This window comes from Lates calcarifer, linkage group LG6, assembly GCF_001640805.2.
Source record: "Lates calcarifer isolate ASB-BC8 linkage group LG6, TLL_Latcal_v3, whole genome shotgun sequence".
Lineage (NCBI taxonomy): Eukaryota > Metazoa > Chordata > Actinopteri > Centropomidae > Lates > Lates calcarifer.
The window spans coordinates 14,847,871-14,868,298 of record NC_066838.1 but is presented as its reverse complement, the minus strand read 5'-3'; the positions used below and the strand labels follow the sequence as shown (position 1 = coordinate 14,868,298).

Genomic DNA, 20,428 nt, shown 5'->3' with positions numbered 1-20,428 from the left:
GCAGAGAAGCATCTGTATCCTCTATATGTTTCCAGTTTACTCAGGCTTTACTGTAATTTGTTACCCCTCTGCATATTAGTTTATGAAAATGCAGTAAATGAACTGCATTCATTCATATAGTGCTTTTATCCAGAGGGCTTTATGTGTCACCCATAGACAGATACACACTCATACACCAGGAACTGGCCTAACCATTAGGGAGAAATTACACAGAGAGTGGTATAATGTCAAGTCTTCTCTGTGTCAGATGTCATATACGCCTGACCAAGTTCCTGAGGTCTTGCTGCTAAGCCACTTTGTACCATTTTTTAAAACCTCTCTCTCGTACTCATGTTGAACTAGATTCACTCAGAGATAAGCAACACTCCTCTCTCTGTGTCCCCACCTGACTTCTATGTTTGTCAGGATTTTTTAAGCAAACAACGACACACAGACACACACAAACACAAAATCTTAATGAGGGAGCAAGTTTTTATTGTGGTTTGTTTTGCTTAAACTGATATTCTGTTATATTTACAGTGTGCATGAGTGTATTTTGAAGAAAAAAAGAGTATAGCAGGAGACCAAAGACGGAGACAGTTTCTGCATGTCATGAGGCAATAAAGGTCATTACTCCTCTTCATCATCTCAAAGACCACTCTCTTTTCTCCTCGGTGCTCCTTCTCATCATTGATCAGGAGCACTCTGACAATACTCTATCAGTGTAGAACCAGCTAACATCCCTGTCTGTCTCTCCTCTGCACACATAAAGCAACCCACACCTTTTTATTTTATGAAAATAAAAAATTACACCCAGAAACAAATGTGAACCTGTTTGTGTTCCATCAAACCACCTAAATACACTCTGTTCTGTTCACCCTGTTGCTGGGTGGATTAGTGAAAATGTCATGTACTTTTAGAGGTATCATCACCAAAGAGACAGACAGCAGCCAGTGCTCTAATTTTGGCCATGTCAGTCATTTGTCAGTCAAATCAAATTTTTATGGTTTTTGATAGTCCAGGAGGAGAGGAGAGAAGAGGACAGGAGAGGAACTGAGAGGCAGTTAAACTATCTTGTGATTTCTTTTTTTTATTGATACACTGTGTTCTTTCTCTGCATATCCTGAGCAAACAAACCCCTACGTGTTTCAGTTGTACAGACACCACACTGTGTTTCCGCTCTGTCTTTAAAAAGCCAGCTGGCCTAAGGCTGACTGGCTGGATCAGTGGCTGGCAGCAGATGTGTGTGTTATCCGTATGATCCATCCACACTCATTATATAAGAGGATCTCTTCGCAGGTAACGGGCCATCTGTATGAAAAGGACACAGAGCACGGATATCAAATGGTCTGTCCCAGCTCTGTGCCAACACATATTACCATTAAGGCAGGAGTGTGAAAGGTGGATTAGCTGATCAAGCAAGTATGAGGTGTAGTTTGAGGGTAAAGATGCCAACTGTGAACAGGAACATCCCTGGTTCAATTCTGCCTGAGGACCTTAATCCTTAAAGACATCTTTCAAAACCAAGGAGGAATTTCTAGTTCTTGTTAATCATCATCAACTCTTCTTAATGCTTTATAATTCAGTATTTTACATGTTTTATTCTTCTGAAACGTATACTGCAGACAGTGGGGATGGCAGCTAGTGTGTTAAAAGTTGGTACAGGTACAGTATTGATTATTGAAACAGTGGAGTCAAATTTTGATAGAGGACTTCACATCAGAAATATTTCTTCAGCTTGAGGAGTTTGTTTGATGTGTACTCCTTGGCTGGGATTTGGCTGAGAGATCTGGTAGACTTTTTGATATCACAGCACATGTTTAATTCCCAGTCACCATAGCTGTACTGTGCTCCATACTGCTCAATGCTCTATCTTGTGGGTATATAATGAAACAGTTATCATTGAGAGAGTTAAGAGTGTGTTTTCATTTTGAAATCAGATCACCCATTGCAAATGGGAAATAATAAGGGACAGGAACAAAAAAAAAAAAAGTCACTTTGTATGAAAAATTAGGAGGAGGTGAGTTGAACTGTATGTTTAATTTTATAAAGAAACAGTGCCCTTTCCTTTGGACCCTCCCCTCAACTAACTACCATAACTGATGGCTAACGGTGTCTAAAAGTAGTAATAGCAGCTATAGGCTGCTAGTTAATACCAACATCAACAGCAACAGTAAATATACACTGTACGAGACAAATTAGAGCCACATCATTTATTCTTTCGAAGTCACAAACAAGATTCCAAAAGCACTTTGATCTTGTTACATAGGAGGAACTCAGTGTTTTCTGCTCCTAACAAGCAAAAGTGTCAGAGTGCTACACATTACAGTTGCGTAAGAATTGCTCGATTTTTCCTGTAGTCATTTCTGGAAACAAGGACACACAGCCCAGGCTTAACATTGGATCAGTGTACAGTCATAGTGAGGCAGCAGATGCTTGCACTCAAGGGAACAAGGCAGTGAAAGAGTGCAGTGTTCAAAGAGCACATCATAGGACTAGCTGTCACCTCTCGTGTAAATGAAATTAGGAACACTTTATCCCCCGCAGCCAAACTTGAAAGTTGTCTCAATCCACGTGTGTTTTTGTCTGTTCCACAAAGAAAATAAAGGTGGGATTCATGACTTTTCTTTTTTCACACATCAGCTGATTAACCACTAACACCCAGTAAGCCATCTATTTTTGATGTGTGACACAGAAATCAGTAAGCTATAAAACATTCAATTGGTATGTTACACATAAAGGAGGAGATTATATCTTTGTATTAGTATAGTATTACATAAATGAAATTGTTATACCCAGGATGTTATGTAATGATGGTTGTCAGAGTGAGAAACTACGATTTCTGAGAACGTGATTATTCAGTACCCAAGTCAAGCTTTCCAAGTTTTCAAACAAGGCTAGGTCTTCTGGAGAGAAGACTAACTGTGACTAACTGTACCATACAATTTCGCATTCATACTTTCAGCAGGAAGAAACTGATTTTTGTAAGCCCATGACTTTTCCCCATTTGACTCCCTCAGACTACACACTGGTTTACCTTATTTCTGTCACATGTTAAGCCTGGTATCACTTGTTAATTTGAAGTCTGCTCGGTTACTTCATATACTTAGTGGATGTCCTGCACTTAACTGATAACTGATACAAATTAAAACATATGAAACAAACTGAAACATTTTTACAAGCTTAGATAAAATAAATCCCCCTTTAAATAACAGCAAAAGTCAAATTTCATGCTCTGTTCAGTGGTAATATGGACTAAGAAGAGCTTAACTTCACAAAACACATGTGACCAGATATACAAAGAATACAGTGTTTACATTTGTACTTGCTGAGCAAAAAAAAAAAAGTTAGTGGCTTTCTCTCTAAGTAATGTTATTTAGATTTCTTCTACTCCCTTGATGGAGTGACGAACCGTCTGTTCAGACTCCCCTTCTTGATATTATCTGAATGGGAAGAGAAGGAAGACTAATCTCAAGTTGTTTGGTGCATCTGCCCTTGTAGAACCTCAAATTGGGCCAGAACTTTCAACCACCAAAAAAACAAGATGATGGGCATAACCCTGAAACACAGGTGTGATTAAATTCAAAATTTGTCGAACTGAGTCAGTCAAGTCAGGTTTAGATAAGTATGAAACAGGTGATCTTAGTTAAAATTAGTAGTATGATAGGTAAATAGTGATTCTGAAAGAATCAAATACAATTTCCAGAATAATCATTTAATTCAGGATACTGTGTTGTCTTACCTGTCCTTAATGTTCTTTTTGAGGCTACAGACAAATATGTTGAAAAAGAAGATGCTAAAATGTCTCAGGCCATGCCAAGTCCAGAAAAGCAACTCTGGTGTCTGCCTGAACAGCAGCTCCAATCTGGGGGAGACAGGAGTGTTAGTGTAAGTGTTATATGGATGCCTCTATTGTTGTCTGAAAGTGTTATATGACTGTTCACTTATGCTAAGCTCAATCTGTCAAATTTAGAGTGGTATCAATTTTCTCATCTAACTCATCTAAGACAGCAAATAGTGTTTTTTTCTCCAAAAATGTCAAACTGTTCCTGTAAATCTGAGGGAAGAAAAAATAATTTTTTTGAATTTCATTGTATTTCTTACCTCTGCCTGCTCTCAAGTAAGATGTAAAACGACAGCATGAGAGGAAAGAATATGTACGATAAGATTTTCACAGGGAGTCCAAACATGTTCACATAAGTCACCACATTGCCCAGCAGAACTGAAACACAAATGTTGACAAAAGCAGGTTAGTGTAACAATCTGAATGTTTTGCTTCAGCCTCTGAATGAACTAGACATAGTGGTAACAAGCTGTTGTAGTAAACGTAATCATCTGACTAGTGTGTGTGGGTGTGTGTGTGTGTGTGTGTGTGCGTGCGCGCACCAGCCATACCATTCTTTACCATGTCAAAACTGAGAGGTTTTTGAGTTGGTTGTTTTCCAGTCCATTCATGCTCAGTAGAGTTGCCCCTCTGCATGTGTCCATTGCTTATAAAAGATGTCATTGTTGCCATCTCCTTTTCCACCTTCATCTTCTCTTCCTCTTCTGTGGTGGTTGTCTCCAGGTGCTTCCACATTTTATATTGGTTACAGTTATGGTTGATTAAGTGGGATACTTCGTGTATCATCAAATATGGTGCAAGCTCTGCACACAATGGAGAGGCGTGAAAGAGTAATAAGAGGAACTGGGTCAGATTGAGTAGGGCAAGTAACAAAAATTAAGTGTTTTCAATTCTGCAATTTTCCCTCGCATTTAACTCACCATTGCGCAGGAGGAAATGAATGGCGTCTTTGTAGCCACTGTGGTAGGCTTGTTCCAACGTCTAAAGAGAGAGAAAACAACACCCAAATTATCAAATGTTACTAAATGATCATTTAGAGTCTTTTTTTTTACAGCGTTATTGTTGGACAACTGCCCTCAATTCTCACTGATTCATCAACAGATGTTAGAGGAAGGCACACAAAATATGAGATCATCTGCAAAGAAAAAAGTCTGAACTGTTCAGTGGATTTCCAGTTATTCTCAAACACAAGAGAGTTGTCTTATGCCACAAAAAAAGTTAAAGAACTTTTTCACTGCCCACCTAGGCAGCTATCAAATTGCCATAAAAAACTGGGATCAAAAATCTACACATAGAGAGTTTAACATTGGGTGAGATACAACATGGTTCTGACCTCTAAAGACATGGGGTAAAGAGCATTGATGATCCTGAAGCTGTTTGCCATGTTGCCCTTCAGTGTGGCTCCGCTCACTACCATGTCCCACAAGCAAGGTGTGTCTGCGGGGCAGATGTCAGTCTCTCCAGAGAACGGAGACACTGTCAAGGTCTGACTGCAGGGTACAGGCATGACAGGCTGCATCCCACTGAAACCCCCATCTACATAATGCTGTGAGATAAGATCACATATGTTATAATACAGATTAAATAATGTATTCCAAGTGAGTCTGTGAGAAGGATATCAAATACTCACTTCTCCTTTGAAGGTTGGAGGCAGCATTCCACAGTACCCAGGTACAAAGCAGCTACATAGCAGAGCCTGAGGACAAGATACAACAATTACAAGAGTCAAGTTCCGATGAATCAACAAGGTGGTTTTGTAGTGAAAACTCACCTGCACTACATCGTCTTTGGACTGAAACTCAGACATCACAATGTGCTTTCCATCAATCAGGCGGGTCATAGCCACAGCAAGACGACCATTGGCCAGTTGGTGTGCATCAGGAGGAAGATATTTGCATAGAATATGTTCTAACCAGTGGAACACATTGATTGAAGGGTTAAATGGCCCGAGTGTAAAAGTCTTCATCTGTTTGGCAAAATGCAGCATCTCATCCTTAATTGTAACTGTAAAATAGAGAACTTTGCGTCAGAAATGATAAACAGAACAGAAGTAGATTTAGAAGAAATGGAAAGGTCACTTACTCAGGCTCATTTCACAGACCACAGCAGCAGCTACCAGAGATCCAGCAGATGCACCGAGAACACAAGGTGCTGTGCGCAGTATCCAGGGCGTATAAGTTAGGAAGCACTGGGCAACCCCTAACTGGTAGGTGGCCATGAAGCCAGATCCAGAGAAGGAGATGGATGGAGGAGCTTCACCATAATTACAAACGGGAACTCCCGGAGCCATGTTCTAAGGCTTTTAAATTTTGTGTCTTAAATTTTTCAGCTGTAGATGGTGAAAAGCTGTTGTGCTGTGGCAAAAATGTTTCTTTCTTTAGAAAGAAGACTGAGTTAAAGCAGGCTGAGATGACTTATCCACTGACAAGTGGGCGATGGTGTCAGTTTTTTTTAAAGAAATCCCAATTAGACATACTGTATTGGTTATGCTCATGTGATATAGCATACAACAGACAATGACTTCTTGTCTGTTTCTTGTCTAAAAGCTGACATGTTTTTGGTTTGCTTATCCGAGTCTGGCTTCCATGTGACACCACTAAATAAACAAAAAGCTCCAGATTTTTGGGATGTGCAGAACTAATGAAGGAAAAGTACAAATAAACAAAAGTACAAATCATCTAAAGCTGACTTTTACAAGCCTTACTTTTAGTACGAACTCCAAGAAAAACCCTTTTCATGATTTCCCAGTAACAGTTTCCGTAAGGACAACTACAGCACAATAGTAATACATTATTGTGTTACACTGAAAATATGACACATATGTGACAGATATACTTTTGAATGTTATCAGTTTCAACAGTTATTAACTTAGGAAAAGTTTCTTAAGTCTTCAACTGCACCTTTTTTAAGATTTTTTTTAATACAGATTTTTTATTTATTTATTTGATCTATTATCTAAATAAGGAAACAAACATCAGTATTTGAATGTGAGTCTTCTGGGTTATCTTCTTAAAACAACTTTACCTTAACTACTTTTTTTCTGAGACAAAACATATATCTCTCTCCTATTTTAATAAGACACAGCATTTTCCATGAAAGTAGTCATTGGTTTCATTTGAGGTAAAGTAATTGTGCAGTGTCCTAATTTCTGTCCTCTTGGAGGAGGTCACTGATTACCATGTCAACACAGCACCCCCTGCGGGTACAGATGCCAGCTTTGATGAGGGTTTTAAGCAAGGAGGAGTACTGTGAATACCTGTATGTTTTCCTCATATGAACTGTGATACATTTAGCCAAAAACTTGAACCTGCATTAATAAGGGTTTTGTTCAGTATTGACCTGTCTTTATTTTCTTTTTGGTAGTCTGTGCCCCAAAAGCCAGCCTGGGATCTCTCTGCACCACAAAGATGCCAAAATTCCCTTCCCGTAATTTTCATCTAAACAAGGAATTAATCGTACAATATATGTTCTAAGTAATTCAATAATTTAATTATTGCCCAGTTCAAATAAACTTTATACCTAAATGTTTTTTAGCAATTTTGGGTGGTGAGAGAGATACCAATTGATGATGTCTATGCAAAGTCTGCAAAGATATACAAAAAAGAAAGAAAGAAAGAAGGTACAATTGTCCGCACTCTGTTTCTATGACATACAAAATATTTATTTTACAAAGCAGGAAAAAACAGTGGCAAGCAGCCTATAGGCAATACCAATTTAATTTAACTCTACAAAGTATAACACAAACAAATACCTCATCTTCAGGTTGACAAGGCATACACTATTGTGAAACAACTGCTTGTAAAAACTGGCTTTCAAATAGCACACAAATACTTTGGTGTAAACACCAATAAATCGCTCCTGCCTCATCCTGTCTAAGAACAATCTGCAAAGAAACTGGCACAGTTTCACAATCATTTCTACCACTTACCTGCAAGACTTACATAGTATATGAAAAGAAGTGCGTTATTTGTATAGCAATTATGTTGAGCAAGCCTGGGAAATTTAAGTTCTGATGATTATTTGGTTGGTTGAACATTCTTGTGATTTCTTTCACATTCCTCATCCTTTAATATTAGTGTTCATTCTGATCACAGTAATGCATACATTGATTCACAGCAAATTGAAAAGCAATCTCACAGTGCAAAAAAACCTGACACCTAATAGTGCATTTTGTTAAACCTGTACATGCCTGGGTTATTTTTTTAAGCTTTTTAAACTACAAGATAAATACACCACACTTCCTTGTCTCTTCTGTTAATAATTTGTAATGTGTTGTTGTATTTGGCACATCTAAAGCCGTTTTATTTCTATCTCACAGGAGCACCGGTTGGAGGGGGCTGTGGAGAAGTGCGATCTGGGGAAACCTCAAAATGGTCCTCACTGAACTCGTGTGTCAGAGGGCTGTCTGGAAAGTCCCCGTTCGGAGGTGGAGTGTGTTCTGGGGACTCTGCAGGGTCAGCCTCTGGTTTCCTGATGTCCTGTGGGAGTCTCAGAAACCTGGGGGGAGCCAAATAGAAGGCATTAACAATGAATAAGCATAAGCAAAATAGACAGTGAATGAGGAAGAGAAAGGGACTGAGACCTGAAGAGGAGTTTCTGTCCTCGCTCCTTTTTGATGATGTTGAGCTTGTAGTAGTGCCGCAAAGCACGGGACATTTTCTCATACGTCATATTGTCTCGGTTCTGTACAAAAAAATTAATAAAAGGGGCTTGCATGACACCTTATAACTACTTCTTCCTGTAAGATTAAACTAACAGGCCTGTGCATGCTCACCTTGTGGTTTCCCCAGAGACGTGCCAGTCCATTGGGGTCCACCACCCTGAACACCAGGCTGTCCCGGTCTTCCCATCGAATGTATTCCTGGTAACGGTCATCACACAGTAGCTGATACACATAGTCCCACAGAAGCCTGCACTCTGGCAATGATTAAAACAACAATAAAGTTTAGGATTACAGGCACATTACCAAAACATACAGAACTGCAATAAATTATTGGCATATAAACCTTTATTAAGAATCCATTATGAAAGGGATTTATTTTTATTATTTTCAAATACAATAAAACACTTAGGCAACCTATTATGGATGTTTAATGTCTAAAATCTGATCCAAAGAAGTCAGTGAGGTTTTTCTACCCCCTAGTGGTCACAAATGGCTTGATGCAGTTTAAAAAAACACAGAAGGCCAGAACAGAAGTCAAACTCAGTGCACCTTCTCTTAGGACAAAATACATTCATTTTTGTATATGTTCCAAGTGAACACTGTAGCACAGCTGTTATAAAATTAGCTTAACAGTACCTGGGATGCGGCCATTGGCTTTGTGCAGCAGGCTCCTTGGCTTCTCTCGGCTGGACAGATTGAGAGGCTCCTGGTTGATGCTCTCTGTTTGGGGAGGACACTTAACTTGACTGCAGGGCAATGCAGAGACAGCTGCTGACCCATCTAAGAGAGAGAGAAAGGAAGATACAGAGAGCAACAAAGAGAGAGGGATGGAAAATCAGACAGCAGAGTAAATAATCACACCCGTGGGCCACTATATTTGTGGTATAGTTGTTTGTTATACTCACTAATGTGTGTGAGGGGAGCTGAGTGAGTGTAAAAGATCAAGCGGCGATCTCTGAGAGGTGACTTGGGCTCTGGCTGGCTGCTCACAGTGCTTACGACAGCTATCGACACTGCATTGGTGAAAAAGAGGGAAACTGTGAGAGAGCCATATGAGGAACTGTGAGAAAGAGCTAAACTGAAAGCAAAAGTGATTTTCCAGCTTCTTGAAGATTCTACATTAACGTGTTTAATAAAGCAATGTTTAACACATGGAGGCCATTTTATTACTTGAACACGGTACATAGAACAAAGTCATTGCTCTGGACTCTGGAGTTATAAGATCACTGGTTTCCAGGTAACCACAACACGCCCACTGGCACTCCTGCTTCTTATAATGGAAAGCACCTTTTTTTTGTAAGGTGAAAGGAGGAATGTGTATGTTTGTATTTGTCCACTGAGGGGTAAAATGTCCTCACCAGTGGAAAGTAACTAAGTATTTTTACACAAGTACTGTATTTATGCACAGTTTTGAGGTGCCAGCACTTTCTTATTTAGTTTAACTTTATAGGGAAATTCTGAAGTTGCAGCTGTCCTTAAGTCCTCACAAGTGCAGTAAAACAAATGCAGGAAACAGCATGAATTCCTGCATGATGTGTTTGCACATGTACCTGATGAGGAAGTATTTGCAGCCACAGTCTAACCAGGATAAACAAGTTATATTTTTTGACCTTTATTTCACTGATCACAGTTATACTCATTCACACCCTCATTCTGCCCAGTGCAACCACCCCAACTGGAGCAGTTGGAATTAAGGACCTTGTTGACAACAGTGCTGTTGAATAGGGGTAGATGAGTGCTGCCTTTTTACTTTGAACCAGCGACCCTCCAGTCACAAACTTGCTGCTCTTAGCTTTAGGCCACCACTGACCCATTTAATATGAAATTTGAGATTGGATATGCAAGCGCCCATCCCTAACCCATCGCTGTCCCTAACCTGCTGAGTTGAATCCCCCGGGCAGACTGCATGGACCACACCTGTTTACCACTTAACGGTTTCAAGCTCACTTGAAAACTCAGCAAAGTTCTTTTCCACTTTCCCTTAAGGTACTTGCTGACTATCAATCTCGTGCCGGTATTGAGGCTTAGATGGAGTTTACTTGCTTTTTTTTTTTGAGCAATCATTTGTGTATGGACGTGTATTTATGTGTTTGTGTGTGTGTGTGCGTGCTCTTTGAACTGCCCAACTCTCTGGACAACTATCCTGTGCATACAGTACAAAATAATCCAATGTGAAGAGTACATAGATAGTTTGTTCTCCACATCTTGCCTGTATACAATAGCTATATGTTTAGATTTGATTACATTTGTTTAGTTTGATATCTAGTGTATGTCTGTGTTTAAGTATATTGAGAGCTACTCATTCATATCTTCCAGAAAGATGAACTACTGTTAACATTCCCTTATTTGGTCTTCTAAAAAAAAAGACCTTGCAGCACATTCAGAGCACTGCTGTCATTGTTCTAACAGGAACCAGGAGAACTGAACACATCACTGGCACTGGCACTACACTGGCCTCCAGTCATTTATAGAGCAGATTTTAAAGCATTGCGGTTGGTTAATGAATCACTTAACAACCTTGGATCAAACTATACATTTCTCATCTGTTTGAAGAATATAAACCCTGCAGGTCTCTTGGATGTTTAGGAAGTGGTCGGCTTGTAAAGCTGCTTTCAGCTGTTATTCTGCACCCAGATGGAAACAACTACAAGATGATGATGTTAAATATGCCACAACATTTGCCACTTTCAATTCTAAACTACAAACTCTGCTGAAACTACTGACCTTGGGTGTCACTGGCTGCAGGAGCCTGTTGCTCTTGGACGCTGTGAGTGGGGACCTGGCAGCTGACTGGACTCTGGCTGTGTCCATTTGCCGGGGAGGGAGACGTGTCTTGAGGCTCACAGACAACACTCCTCCTTTGCTGCTTCACACACTGAAGGATCTCATACAGAACATCACCTACAGGAAATGAGGGAGCACATGTGAAAACACAGGCACAAAAATCAGTCAGCGTGCTACTCTCTTTCTTGCATGCACACTCATTCCTACCTGAGCTGGGGCAGCGGCGTCTGAAGTCTTCCTTGGTGAGCAGGCACAGGGCTCTGGCCATTCATCTCAAAGCGCCCCTTCTCCGGTCGGCGCAGTGAGTACTCCTTCTGAGCCCAGTGGAGCCAGTGAGCAACATCCTCTTTGTCCCACAGAGATGGATTTATGCCTAATAAATAAATAAATAAATATGGTGATGTTTGCGCTGGCAGAGGGTGCTGCAGTAATTGCATGTTATTTTGGAGCAGTATCTCCCAGGTAAACAAAGCATGTTTCAAACACTTAAGAGACTTTGACTTACGCAGTCGCCCAGGTAGATGCCACAGGTCTTCCTGAGTGGAAGCACTGACCATAGGAAGCTGGTTAGGGGGGGAGTGATGCACACTGGGAGGAATGCTGACTTGCCTTCCATGCATTATGGATGAAGGACTGTTAGCTCTGTTTTCTTGCTGCAAAACATGTACACACATGCCCATTTTTACACAAACACTCACTTACCAGTGGCAGTATAAAAACAGCAGCACTGAGCAGAATTTTAAAACATTTTACAAAGGGCGTGTTTTCACTAAAGGTAGAAGTTGGCCACGTCCTACAGTTCCAAGGCACTCAATGTAAATAAATGCAGTTGATGCTCCCTGGTTGTTTGTTTGTTTAAGACAGCACATTAGTAAACTGTTTGCGCCTGAGACCTTAACTTACCTTGACCAAAGGTGACGGGGAAGCGTTCTCCATTGAAATGCCCTTTATCTATTCGACTGTACAGCGGGGAAAAAATAGGATAATTTCCTTGTGAGCAGACATAAAAATCGTTCAGAAAATGACATAAACTTCAGGTTAATCATCCCCGAACTCCATTTTAAATGAAGATTGAAAAAAAAAAAGTCACGAAGAGATAAAACTCTTTACTATTTTCACATTCGACCCTTCCGGGAAATGAAAACGAAAGAAACACAATCCTTGCAGGGGGTGTGCGCAAAATAGGCTGATTGGAGGAAGCGACGGCGGAGGACATTTCCAAAAAGATTTGACTGCCCTTGATTAGAGTGCGATATCCAGCAGCATATTCAATATGGGATATTGTATAAATTATCTAATATAATAAAGTATGAGTGAAATCAGTTGTGGTGTTTTTTTTTCCACATTTAAGTGCACTGAATATCTGAATGAAGAGCTGTTGTGGGAGAACATAAGTGAAAATTGAAAGAAGTGAGTGATCATAAACTACTGGAGTGTGAGAAGTAACCACAGCGCAGAGCGGCGCGTGCGCGTTAGCACAGCTCCTCCTCCTCCTCCTCCTCTCACATACAGGAAGAGTAAACAGACCAGCTGCTGGTAGAAGCGCACGAACACGGTAAACGGTAAGGTGCGAATCCAGGGAAGAAGCGTTGATGAGGAACGCATTAACAATATTGAAGCCATTTTGATGGGAAATTGAGTTTACTGTACTTTACGGCAGTGCGACAATGCACCATTACTTTTGAGCATGCATGGGTCAAATCTCTCTTACTGGAGAGAAGACTTGGCCAAGTACGTTACCTAATGCTCATTGTGTACGTCTATACCTATGGTTTAGTGTAGGTTTAAGTGTTGAAACCCCAGGGACCGCAGTATGATCCAATGCAAACATTTATACTGAACAGCATAATGAAGTCTGATAAATGATTATAAAGGGCATAATTATAATACTATTAATACTTATTATAACAATGCAGATGATATTAATATGCATCAGCTTACCTATCAGCTTGTATTCATCTGGTTATACAGCAGATCAAACATTAACTTTATGTAAGATGTTGCAGTAAGTAAAGTCCAATTACACAAAAACCAGTATAAAAGGTTTCAGCCAACTCAGTTTATCAAAACCGTTATGATAATGCACCCATTCCTTGATCCCCTGGTGTAGAGGTTGACAGTGAAGTATTGGTGTCAATATTATCCTTGAAAATCTGACGGAAAAATCTAAATTTCGATTAGATTTTGAATTGGAAATATATATTTAGTCTGGACTAAAGTAGTCTGGATTTGTAAAACATGGGATGACCGTGTCTTATTTGTGTTGTGTCATGTCTCATCTCTGCAGTGATGTGGGCTGAAAAGTTGGGGAAACAGCTGGGCCGCCCGACACGTTCAGTAGGAGGGTGGCTGGTCAGTAAGTTGCTCACAGTGCGCAACCAGGTCCTTGAGGAGAACGCCGTGCAGCTGTGTGGAATCCAACCTGGAGACACGGTGCTGGAACTGGGTCACGGCCCGGGTCTGGGTCTGCAGTCAGCAGCCAAACTGCTAACAGAACCCACAGGCCATCTCATAGGGGTGGATTACTCAGAGTACATGCATCAGGTTATGTATGAATTCTGAAGAAACCACTGGCTAAAAAAGTCATAAAAAACTAAGAAAATATAGCTTTTCTCTTTCTGGGACGATATTGTATTTGAAAATTTGAGATTACACACTTTTTGAATAGTGGAATATTTCTCTTACTTTTTTCTTACAGATGGCGAGTGAGCGAGTGAAGGATCTTGTGGCAAGTGGGAAAGTGACACTACACCACTGTGATGTAGCAGCAATGCCTCTAGACAACAGCACTGTGGACAAAGTCTTTCACTGTAACTGCTACTACTTCTGGCCTGACCTCAGGAAGGGAGCTTCAGAGATACACCGAGTAATGAAACCAGGTAGGATATCATGACATGGCAGTGAGACAGACTTTTCAAAGCATGTTCATCATTCAAATTAAAACCTGTCTCAAACAGTCTGGCAATTTACTACCTTACCTCTAGTTTTGACTTTCTGATCTATCACTGCTCAGTACTGCTTAGCACTCACACTTAGTAATGCTTGTATGCACAAATGTAATTATTTTTCTCACTCTTGAACCCACGCAGGAGGCCTGATGGTGACCACACTGAGGCTGTCCAATGTGGCTGCTATGGCAGCAAAGCGAGTGATGCCAGGGGAGAACTGGCGCCCGGAGGCCTATATGGCCGCGCTGAGAGAATCTGGCTTTACTGATGTCAGAATTGAGGACAAACAGCTTGAAAACGTTACTTTTCAGGCTATCTATGCAACTGCCTTAAAGTGATACTATGTGCATTCTACCTCACTTTTGTGATTGTGAGGTTTTGTATGAGTTAATTGTTTTTTGATGCTGTACCTTTTCAAGATTGAAAAACTGTGATTTATCATAATGATAAACAAATAATGATCAGAGCTGTATCACCTAAATACTTGGTGGAATATTTCCTTGATACAGAGAGGACTTGGAGTAGAATTACACTATGCTGCAGTCATAAATACAGTATATTCTATTGATATGGTTGAAATATTAAGAATATTTTCTTATATCAATATGAACCACAACGAAGGAAATATTTGCAAACTCAATAATTAAACTAATGTTCAAAGCAATTAACACTCTTACTGTTGTGTGTCTGTTACATGAAACCAAACTCTTCTTAAAAAACAAATCAAAAATGTATAACACTAAAAAGTAACATAACATTTGATTATATCTTCACAATACAATTCTGCTGAAAGACACAAAACTTTGTTTAGTCCTGTTTGACAAGCTCTGGTTGACTAAGGCATCTGCCTCTAATGGTATCAAATAATGCTGCTGACACTAAAGTAAAAACTATGGACTAAGATTAGATCAGATCAGAACCTACTCATCTTGAGGGAAAATGTTGTGCCAACATGCTTGATCTACATGGTAAAATAAACACATGGTACACAGTAGACACACTATATATAAGTGGAAAAATGTCAAATGACATGCATTATGTATGCTGTACATAAAGGTGAATCTACAAAACTACAAAACTCTGCATTTGTATTACTGTGATACATGCCATGACATGCTGTTGTTACATGTATTCGACGGTAGGGGGCGCGGAGGAGGCGGATGTGTTGACATTAAAACAGAAGAAGAAGAACGCGCCGGTGGCGCTGCTGATGACGTAAACCAAGAGAGGGAAAACTAAAACAGAAGTCACATCGTTTAGTTGAAAGTTAGTTTAAGCTAAATAGCTGTTAACTGGACAACAACCAGAAGGTAAACGCGGGAGCGAATGCGATTTAATTTTTATAAAAAAATGTAAACAAGATGTTATGTTAGCGTTGGTGTGGTTATCGGACTTCAGAACATGTACTGACATGTTTCCTCAACGCTAGTTAGGCTCATAACAGATGGTTTTTAAGAAGGCAGCTGGTTAATTGACGCAAAACTAGGCAGGCTAATCGGTAAATGTAAACACGCAGGGGTAATGTTAACTTGCTAAACGCACTGCCATTGAGCGTGTTAAGAAACACTCCTCGTCTGGTTCAAATGAATTTGTCCAATCTAACCTAGCTTAATTAATACAAAGACGTGTACAGCATTCATCTCCTTTTTAATAGATACAGTTACATGTATCTAAAACTCAATTTCCGCTTTGCAGGATGCAGAGGACATCCCGTTTGAAGCGTGAACTTCAGATGCTAAGCACCGAGCCACCTCCCGGAATAACATGCTGGCAGACGGATGAGCAGGTAGACGACCTCCGGGCACGTACGTACTGAATATAAAGTACTGTCACTGAATATGAATCTACCGAAGACACTGTTTATGTCTGTAATATGAACCTTTTCAAGTCAGTGACATGATATTTCGTCTGTGAGTCAATCTACTCCATCTGGCACGACACGGATACTTAAAAATAATGTGTGTTACCACATAATTATTGGGTACATCTTGCTAAAACTAATGCAGCTGAAGATCTGTTTTGTCTACCTGAAGATAAGTTGTTTTTTCCCTTCCCCTAATTTACAGAGATCGTAGGTGGAACAGGGACTCCTTATGAAGGTGGACTCTTCTCTTTGGAGATCAAGATCCCAGAAAGGTAAATTTTCTTAGAGGTTTAACATTAATGAAGAAGTAGTCTCCACCACAGGACTGCTGTTGGATTTACCTGCTGTTTTCCTCCTGTAGGTACCCATTTGAGCCTCCCAAAATGCGCTTCTTGACCCCTATCTACCATCCAAACATTGACAACTCAGGACGTATCTGTCACGATGCTCTCAAACTCCCTCCCAAGGTTGTTAAAGATTTCACAAAACAAATGATATATCTTTAATGTCTATTATCTGGTTTTGTTGGTCTGCTGTAAAAGAAATTAGGATATACATGTGTTTGATCTAATGTTTCCTTCTCTTTATTTTATTCAGGGTGCTTGGAAGCCATCCCTAAACATCTCCGCAGTCCTCTCCTCCATTCAGCTGCTCATGGCTGAGCCCAATCCAGATGACCCTCTAATGGCAGATATAGTGAGTCACAAGTAATCTTTAACCACACGTATACTATTTCTTAAAGTAGCATAACTTTGATATGCAATCACAATATGGTAGTTTAATTTTTGCATGTCAATAGTGTAATACCAATATTGATATGTGACAGTAGAGTTTTATCAAAAACATTTTTGGGACATTAGAATGGCTGAGAACTAAATAATGTGTACTTGAAAAGAACTGAATGCGGTTTTCAGTATGACTTCTTATTAGAAGTCTGAGGTTTTCTAAATGCCAGAACAACACCTCTCGCCCTTGTCGAAAAAATTTCACCTCTTGCTGTATTAAACTTGCGGTAAAAGGCATTTAAGTCATACAGTGAACGATTATGTAACCTCACCGTACATTTCTGTAAAGAGACGCTCACATTTTTTGAATGCAGTCGTCAGAGTTCAAATACAACAAACAGCTGTTCATGGAGAAGGCGAGGAAGTGGACACAGGAACATGCTGTACAGAGGAATACGGTAAGTCACTCTGGTTTGTAGGTGACAGTTATAGAACAATTTTCCTCTTGTAGCTTTTTAATTTCTTTTTGTACTGACCTTACAGTTAGGCTGCAGTAATCTTAGTGTGTTGCATTATTATTGATGTATGTAGTGGCTTATTTTATCCACAAGGTGGTGCTGTGCTCCCTTAATATAAGCTGTTAATTTAATATTCATTTGCAACAAAGTGATGCAGCCTGTTTGATCTAAATTCAGCTGTGACCTCCATATTTGATACTTTTAAGTTTTGGGATGAATCATAGATAGGTAATGCTGTTATTGTCTGAAATAGTTTGTAAAATAGTCTGTCTTTATTCAGGGAGTCATGGAAGGTAACAAAGAAAACACTCCAGATCAGAAATCTTCATCCCGCAAAAGAGAGTCTCTCACTGAACAGCAGGAGGCAGAGGAGCCAGCAAAGAAAACCTGTTTGTAGTTTTCACCTTGCAATTATACACATGTCTACATGTCATGGCTACTAAAGAGTGATGTAAGAGTGAATTTAGCTTTTCATTTAGCAGTTTTCTGTGCATGCATTCCTCTTCCCAATTTAAAAATATCTACAGATTTATGTGTCTATGTTTGTATGTATATGTTTATTTTTGTTCTGTGATATTAAATTTTATTTTAAGCACTAATTGATCATTTAATTTTATTAACAAATTACACAGAAGACCACAACTTCTTATGTAGTGTTGGGGTGTGTTTTAGAATAGTTGCATAAGCAGAGTGGTTCATGTATATACAGTATGAAGATAATAATTTTATTCGAACATATGCTTACCAGTTGTATACAAAGTATGTACATCCTAAATAGCAAGACAAGGTTTTTTTTTTTTACAAACTAAGGATTTATTTCTTAACATATAAAATTATATATTTGCTGTTTATCATATAAAAAGGGAAACAAACATCATAAGGCTGTAGTGAGTCAATACCATGCTAGTTCAGAGGTAGTTACATTGTATGTACATATTGCTAGCCTACTCTAATGTCTGTGGAAAGATAGCTATATCCCATTCAGTCTGTATGAGTTGCATATTTAAGATAAAATCATGTAAACCATGTAAAACTGTATGTGCGATCCGGTCTCCTGTTGCATTTTTCTGCCACATAAAAAATAACCATTGTTACACAATTGCTGAGGAATATATCGGACAAAAACATTTCTGTGAGCGAAAAATATTAGCTTACATGCTCTGGTATAATGTCCTGGTGTGTTTGACGATGAATCCCTTTATTTGAAACAGACCTTAGCAATAGGATAGAACTTATATTAAAAAAAAGACAAATAAGATAACTCCACTTAAAATATAACCAAGCAATCTGTAACCTCTAAGTTGCATGTCTCATGATCACATTTCAGTAAAAACATTTACACTTAAAATTCTACTGGTTCTACCTAAATTCCCCCTGGCTATTGATTTGTCTGATGCTTAGTTTTTCCATGTGGTCAACAGCTTTTATTTGAGTTTTCTCTATCATTTCAGTCCATGACTGAGACGGTCTGCTGAGAAATTGTCCTTTATTTTAACAGTCATGCTGTGTTGTGGTTTTTCCTTTAATTGTCTTTATTGTGAAGGGAACTTTTAGTTGCACTCTCCATTTGCAGAGGCACTTTGTTGTGTTCTCATAGACATTTCTAGAGTTCTCTACAGTCTCTGTGTGGACTGATTCTGAGGTTCTTGAGGATTGATAACCCAGAGCTGGTTTTGCTGCTGCTGCTCGATTATGGTCCTTGTATGTCCATAGTGTCCCAGCCATTCAGACAGCTAGCTTGGAGGCTCATGGATGAGAGGTGAGAGAGGGAGTCATGGTTGAGTGATACCGAGGGCAATTGCCATGAATCACATCTTCATCCAAACTCCTCAGATATTCTTCGTCGTTCGGGCTTCCTCGTTCTGTTGCTCTGTCTCTATCTCTGGCAGTGGGAGTGGGTATCTGGCAAGGGATGAGAGGAACAGAGGAAGTAGAAGAGCAGTGGGAAAATCGGACTGGATCCAGTCGGGATTGGAGGGAGGACCCCCCGCTGTACAGAGCATCAGCATCGGCGAGTGATGCCTGTGCCGACGAGTCAGAGCAAGAGCTCTTCTCTGTCGCCACAGAAACCAGCGAGTCCAGGGTGCGGTCCCGGCGTAGCTGGGGACGCACTTTGGGGCGAGTCCAGAAGAAAAACTGGGAGTGGTCTCGTGTGAATAGGAGGAAGAGGAGGGGATTGAGGCAGGCAGGCAGGGGCTGGAGAAGCAGGAGAACTGATTTAAGCACCTCCTCCCCCAGAGAAAGCAGACCCAAGAGGGAGCAAAGGGAGAGGAAAGCTACAGGCACATAGAGGAGGCCATTGGTGAATATCAGCCAGGCAACATGTTTGATCATGGCACAGTCCCACAAGCCCTCGCACTCACCCCTAAGTAACTCCCAGTAAAGGCGGATGTATGAACCTGTGACTATAAGCAAGCACAAAGTGTTCATCATAATGAGCGCCAAGGGGAAGCCCAGGGAGGATGGCAGCCGGGAGGATGGGGGTGGCAGGGGTGAGGGAAGGCAGAAAGGTGAGGACCCATATTCTCCAACTCCTACCAGTGGGAGAGAGGCAAGGGTGAGGGAAAGAGTGAGGCAGAAAAGTGCACATGTGCGCACATTTCCCAGGGACGGGGACTTCCCATATGCCCGGGCGCACGTCACACTCACGCCACACTGCACGGCTGCAAGAGTCAGCAGCAACACACTCGCCTCAGATGCAAACACCCAGACCCATCCTGTTGCCTGGCAGCCAGGTCCCCCCTCCCAGCGGGCACCATGGTGGCCAAACTCTCCCAGGGTAAGAGCATCCACAAGGGTTAGGGTGCATGTGCACACACCTGTCAGCAGATTGGAAGCACCCATGCAGGCCACAGTGAAGCGGAGCGGCGACAGGTAGCCAGGCGAGCCGAAGAGGGACAGGAGCAGGAGAGAGTTCCCCAGCAGAGACACTAGGGAGATGGACCACAAGCCCACGCGAACCAGCCAGCTGCCCAACAGCGAGTCACAGGGACGGAAAGGACCTGCAAACATACAAATCATCAGCTCTAGATCCACAAACTGTGAACGATTTGATTTGATTTGATAAAACAATCTGCAAGCCAGTTTATAACAGCTTGCTCAC

General features: G+C 40.6%; 5 protein-coding genes across 6 annotated transcripts in view; 2 read left to right on the top strand and 3 right to left on the bottom strand.

Annotated features, from left to right (window-relative positions):
* Positions 1-2,930: 2,930 nt before the first annotated feature.
* pnpla1 (patatin-like phospholipase domain containing 1) lies at positions 2,931-6,229 on the bottom strand. Its single transcript, XM_018668081.2, has 9 exons — positions 5,906-6,229; positions 5,595-5,827; positions 5,454-5,519; positions 5,157-5,369; positions 4,744-4,804; positions 4,375-4,626; positions 4,084-4,201; positions 3,722-3,844; positions 2,931-3,538 (listed from the first exon to the last, which is right to left on the bottom strand). The coding sequence occupies exons 1-9, from the start codon at positions 6,111-6,113 to the stop codon at positions 3,451-3,453; spliced, it is 1,362 nt and encodes a 453-aa protein (XP_018523597.1). The 5' UTR covers positions 6,114-6,229; the 3' UTR covers positions 2,931-3,450.
* Positions 6,230-7,462: 1,233 nt separating this feature from the next.
* On the bottom strand, positions 7,463-12,430 carry etv7 (ETS variant transcription factor 7). The gene is given in 10 exon segments (XM_018668080.2): positions 7,463-8,320; positions 8,406-8,506; positions 8,598-8,740; positions 9,123-9,266; positions 9,392-9,499; positions 11,211-11,387; positions 11,478-11,532; positions 11,534-11,643; positions 11,776-11,923; positions 12,174-12,430. Coding segments are annotated over 10 exon segments (1,209 nt in total). The 5' UTR covers positions 12,207-12,430; the 3' UTR covers positions 7,463-8,130.
* A 254-nt stretch (positions 12,431-12,684) lies between these two features.
* On the top strand, positions 12,685-14,882 carry zgc:194242 (uncharacterized protein LOC100005854 homolog). 2 transcript variants are annotated; one of them, XM_018668088.2, is made up of 4 exons: positions 12,685-12,832; positions 13,558-13,814; positions 13,969-14,149; positions 14,360-14,882. In XM_018668088.2, the coding sequence occupies exons 2-4, from the start codon at positions 13,560-13,562 to the stop codon at positions 14,554-14,556; spliced, it is 633 nt and encodes a 210-aa protein (XP_018523604.1). In that variant the 5' UTR covers positions 12,685-12,832; positions 13,558-13,559; the 3' UTR covers positions 14,557-14,882. The 2 variants fall into 2 exon arrangements, with proteins under 2 accessions (XP_018523604.1, XP_050927227.1); XM_051071270.1 differs by having other exon boundaries at positions 12,783-12,837.
* Positions 14,883-15,382: 500 nt separating this feature from the next.
* ube2t (ubiquitin-conjugating enzyme E2T (putative)) lies at positions 15,383-17,924 on the top strand. Its single transcript, XM_018668200.2, has 7 exons — positions 15,383-15,528; positions 15,914-16,023; positions 16,285-16,354; positions 16,444-16,549; positions 16,680-16,778; positions 17,182-17,265; positions 17,606-17,924. Exons 2-7 carry the CDS (start codon positions 15,915-15,917, stop codon positions 17,720-17,722), a joined length of 585 nt encoding a protein of 194 aa, XP_018523716.1. The 5' UTR covers positions 15,383-15,528; position 15,914; the 3' UTR covers positions 17,723-17,924.
* Positions 17,925-18,029: 105 nt separating this feature from the next.
* The window catches only part of LOC108877942 (leucine-rich repeat-containing G-protein coupled receptor 6), a 37,715-nt gene continuing 35,316 nt past the window's right edge, over positions 18,030-20,428 (bottom strand). The window contains exon 18 of the mRNA XM_018668198.2: positions 18,030-20,327. Within this exon, the coding sequence (XP_018523714.1) occupies positions 19,072-20,327 (1,256 nt within the window). The 3' untranslated portion in view covers positions 18,030-19,071. The remainder of the gene's footprint in view (positions 20,328-20,428) is intronic.

What these genes read in the sequence shown, in the direction of transcription:
- pnpla1 (XM_018668081.2), bottom strand. Translation starts at nt 6,113, where the DNA reads ATGGCTCCGGGAGTTCCCGTTTGTAATTATGGTGAAGCTCCTCCATCC. An exon ending in TTTACCCCATGTCTTTAGAG is followed by an intron (nt 4,805 to 5,156) that starts GTCAGAACCATG and finishes CTCTCTCTTTAG; the next exon opens with ACGTTGGAACAAGCCTACCA. An exon ending in AAAAAGAACATTAAGGACAG is followed by an intron (nt 3,539 to 3,721) that starts GTAAGACAACAC and finishes CCTGTGTTTCAG; the next exon opens with GGTTATGCCCATCATCTTGT.
- zgc:194242 (XM_018668088.2), top strand. Translation starts at nt 13,560, where the DNA reads ATGTGGGCTGAAAAGTTGGGGAAACAGCTGGGCCGCCCGACACGTTCA. An exon ending in ACTCAGAGTACATGCATCAG is followed by an intron (nt 13,815 to 13,968) that starts GTTATGTATGAA and finishes TTTTTCTTACAG; the next exon opens with ATGGCGAGTGAGCGAGTGAA. An exon ending in ACACCGAGTAATGAAACCAG is followed by an intron (nt 14,150 to 14,359) that starts GTAGGATATCAT and finishes GAACCCACGCAG; the next exon opens with GAGGCCTGATGGTGACCACA.
- ube2t (XM_018668200.2), top strand. Translation starts at nt 15,915, where the DNA reads ATGCAGAGGACATCCCGTTTGAAGCGTGAACTTCAGATGCTAAGCACC. An exon ending in GAGATCAAGATCCCAGAAAG is followed by an intron (nt 16,355 to 16,443) that starts GTAAATTTTCTT and finishes TTCCTCCTGTAG; the next exon opens with GTACCCATTTGAGCCTCCCA. An exon ending in CTCTCAAACTCCCTCCCAAG is followed by an intron (nt 16,550 to 16,679) that starts GTTGTTAAAGAT and finishes TATTTTATTCAG; the next exon opens with GGTGCTTGGAAGCCATCCCT.